The sequence below is a fragment of the Thermobia domestica genome, chromosome 4, assembly GCF_964235325.1.
Source record: "Thermobia domestica chromosome 4, izTheDome1.hap1.1, whole genome shotgun sequence".
In the NCBI taxonomy this organism is placed as follows: domain Eukaryota; kingdom Metazoa; phylum Arthropoda; class Insecta; order Zygentoma; family Lepismatidae; genus Thermobia; species Thermobia domestica.
This window is the reverse complement of record NC_137457.1, coordinates 179,243,279-179,246,195: the sequence shown is the minus strand read 5'-3', so window position 1 is coordinate 179,246,195 and position 2,917 is coordinate 179,243,279. Positions and strand designations below refer to the sequence as shown.

The 2,917-nt window shown below is 38.8% G+C and overlaps 1 protein-coding gene across 1 annotated transcript; it reads right to left on the bottom strand.

Moving 5' to 3' along the window:
* Window positions 1-222: 222 nt before the first annotated feature.
* On the bottom strand, window positions 223-618 carry LOC145682953 (uncharacterized). Its single transcript, XM_081754312.1, has one exon. The coding sequence runs from the start codon at window positions 616-618 to the stop codon at window positions 223-225; it is 396 nt and encodes a 131-aa protein (XP_081610438.1).
* Window positions 619-2,917: the final 2,299 nt, after the last annotated feature.

Sequence of the window (2,917 nt, the reverse complement as noted above, 5' to 3'; positions counted from 1 at the left end):
TGAAGGAAAATATGTCTTTTAACTTTCTTTCAATTTTTTTTGCACTAATTTCCATCGAATTTATGAGAAACTGCAGCCACTCTTATTGACATCTTTACATGTAATGATCTCAACATTCACCACACAACGTTCTTGCGTGACCCAGGCAAATCCACGTACCACAGTTTTGGCAAAAATACCTGGTTTAGCTGTCTTTACACATGTAGCAACGTAGCAACGTCCTCATTTCAATTCTCGCTGCATAGGAGCATGGTCTTCAAGGGTTAATCCACACAACCTTGCAACTGATTGTCGAAGATCAGTAGGATTGCGTTTATTTTGTGCTCTCTGCGTCAACTGGTCCTGTATCAATTCTTTAGACAATTCCCTAATGTATTTTCCCCGTGCTAGTGTGTTTGCTGTATTGACTGAATAAATGACGTGCCCATTGATTGCAGCAACATTTAAAATATGGTAAAATATAGCCATGGGCCACCGCCTGCTGTTCCTCCCGACACCATACTCTCTGCACATTTGGTCTACCATATCCACTCCAGCCTTAGTGTTATTGTAAAATGTTACAATAGCAGGATTCTTCTGCTCTCCAGTTGTCGGATCCAGCTTGTCGTCATGATGCATACTGCAAATTAACACCACACTTCGACTTTTCTTGGGTGCGTATGATACAATTGTACAGTCCTTTGAAAACCAAACACGCTACTGTACTCTTCTCTGTTCTTAGAATTCACAAACGCGGAAGGACGCTCTTTCTTGTTCTTTCGAATGGTATCTACAATAGTTATCTCATGGTCCTTTACCATTGATTTCACTAACTTAACGCTCATGGGCCAATTGTCTAACGTGACATTACGATAAGAGTCATAAATCGGTTGACACAGTCCCTTCACTACAGCCTCAGGTCTATTTTCTATCTCAAATGGAACTTCTGGTTGCTTCCCTACATAAACCTCCATATTTGCCGAATAATACAACCGTGAATCAACAATACTGAAGATTTTGATCCCGTATTTAGCTGGTTTATTCGGCATGTATACATCTGCCTCGGAACCCACATCTGCCTCGAAATGCCACAACTATCTCATCTAACGTAGCAAACATTCCAATTGCAAAACTGTCCTTGCACTTCTTTACAAACATATCGAAAACATCACGAATAGCTGTCAATTTGTCCACATGTCTCCTTTCTTGACGTGTATCAGGTAGGGATGGTACCGAGACCAAGACCGAGACGGACTTTTATATATCGAGACGACACCGAGACCGAGACGGACTTTTACATACCGAGACGGACATCTATAAATCGAGACGAGACCAAGACGAGACCATGGTCAGTCTCGAAAGTCTCGGTCTCGTCTCGAATATTGATAGTTATATTGCCTTTACTCAAAATTTGTTTCGTTGCTGTATGAGATAATATGGGAACGGTTGTGTGTCGTATTTAGGGTTTAGGTATCGGGCTCAAGCCCCCCCCCACGAAATAAATTTGTAATCATTTTTTCGCATTGCACGTAGAACACAAATGTTTGTTACCCGTTCCTCAAGCCTCTCCCGAAACAAAATCCACTGATGTTGTATATAATTTTCTCTCTCTCTCTCATGGGTCGAGTGACACCTCGTTCGATAAGTCTTTAAAAACTAAAAGGCGATGTGGCAAAATATTTTTCATATCGGTCACCGTATTCAAAATAGCAGCCAAGATATGTTACCTGCATCAGATGAACGTCCAGTAGCACTAATATGAAAACGGTTGAACATAAATGAACCAAACAAAAATTCAAATATTAAATCCACGGGGCAAATTTAATGATGTTGTTGCGGTGCTCCCTAGGGACGGCTTTCATGGGGGCCCAGGCCCAACTTAAAAATTTTAAACGAAAATATAGGTCAAGTGATACCTCGTTCGTTAGATTTTAATACACCAAACAGCGTTGTATCAAAAGATTGTTCATATGGGTCACCGGTTTCAAAATGACCGCCAAGACATGGTGCCTGTATCAGATAAAACGTCCAGTACCACAAGTATGAAAACAGTTGAAGATAATAATGGATAAACAGAATAAAACTCCTATAGGAAATCACAGACAGTATTTATCATTCCAGGACTCGAAAATGTTGCAACAGAAAAGAAGATGTTTAGAGTAAAAGTGCCATAACGCAAAGGAGGAAATCCATTTCCTAGAAAATCATCGTGCCAACGTCCTCCGTAAGTGGGTGAAGCGGGACAGGAAGAAACGGTGAAATTGCAAATGAGAACCTTAGTTTTTGCAAATTGTATCTACACAACAAAATTATTTGAACTGTGATTTTATAACAGATAGGTGTCTGTAATAGAAAAAAAAAGTAGGTAAAACTCTTGTTAAACATTACTTTCCATTTTGATTGCAAGCAATGATTTGTGCAAAAATGAATCAACTGAAATGCTAAACCAATTTGTCGAACAATGCAATTTTAGAACAACGAGTACAAATGTTGGTTTTGTTCAAAAGTCGTCTGCACAAAATTGTTTCATTACTGCATTACAGTGCCAGTCACCCAAGTGTTTCAGACTCACCATACCTATCGCAAGTAAAAGTGTGGTTCTCATTTGAGATTCTACCATTCATTTCCGCTTCATCCACTTACGAAGGGAGATCGTAAAGATATTTTCTTAAGAATTAGATTTCCTCTTAAGCATTGTCTCACTTATACTTTCATAATCTTTTTCTCCGTTGGATTATTCTCGAGGCGTGGAATAATAAATACCTTCTGCGATTTCCTATACGAGTTTTATCCTGTTCATTTATCATCAATTGTTTTCATATTAGTGGTACTAGACGTTTTATCTAATACAAGCACCATGTCTTGGCGCCCATTTTGAATAAGGTAACCGATATGAAAAATATTTTACCACAACACTTTTTAATTTTTAAAGATCAAT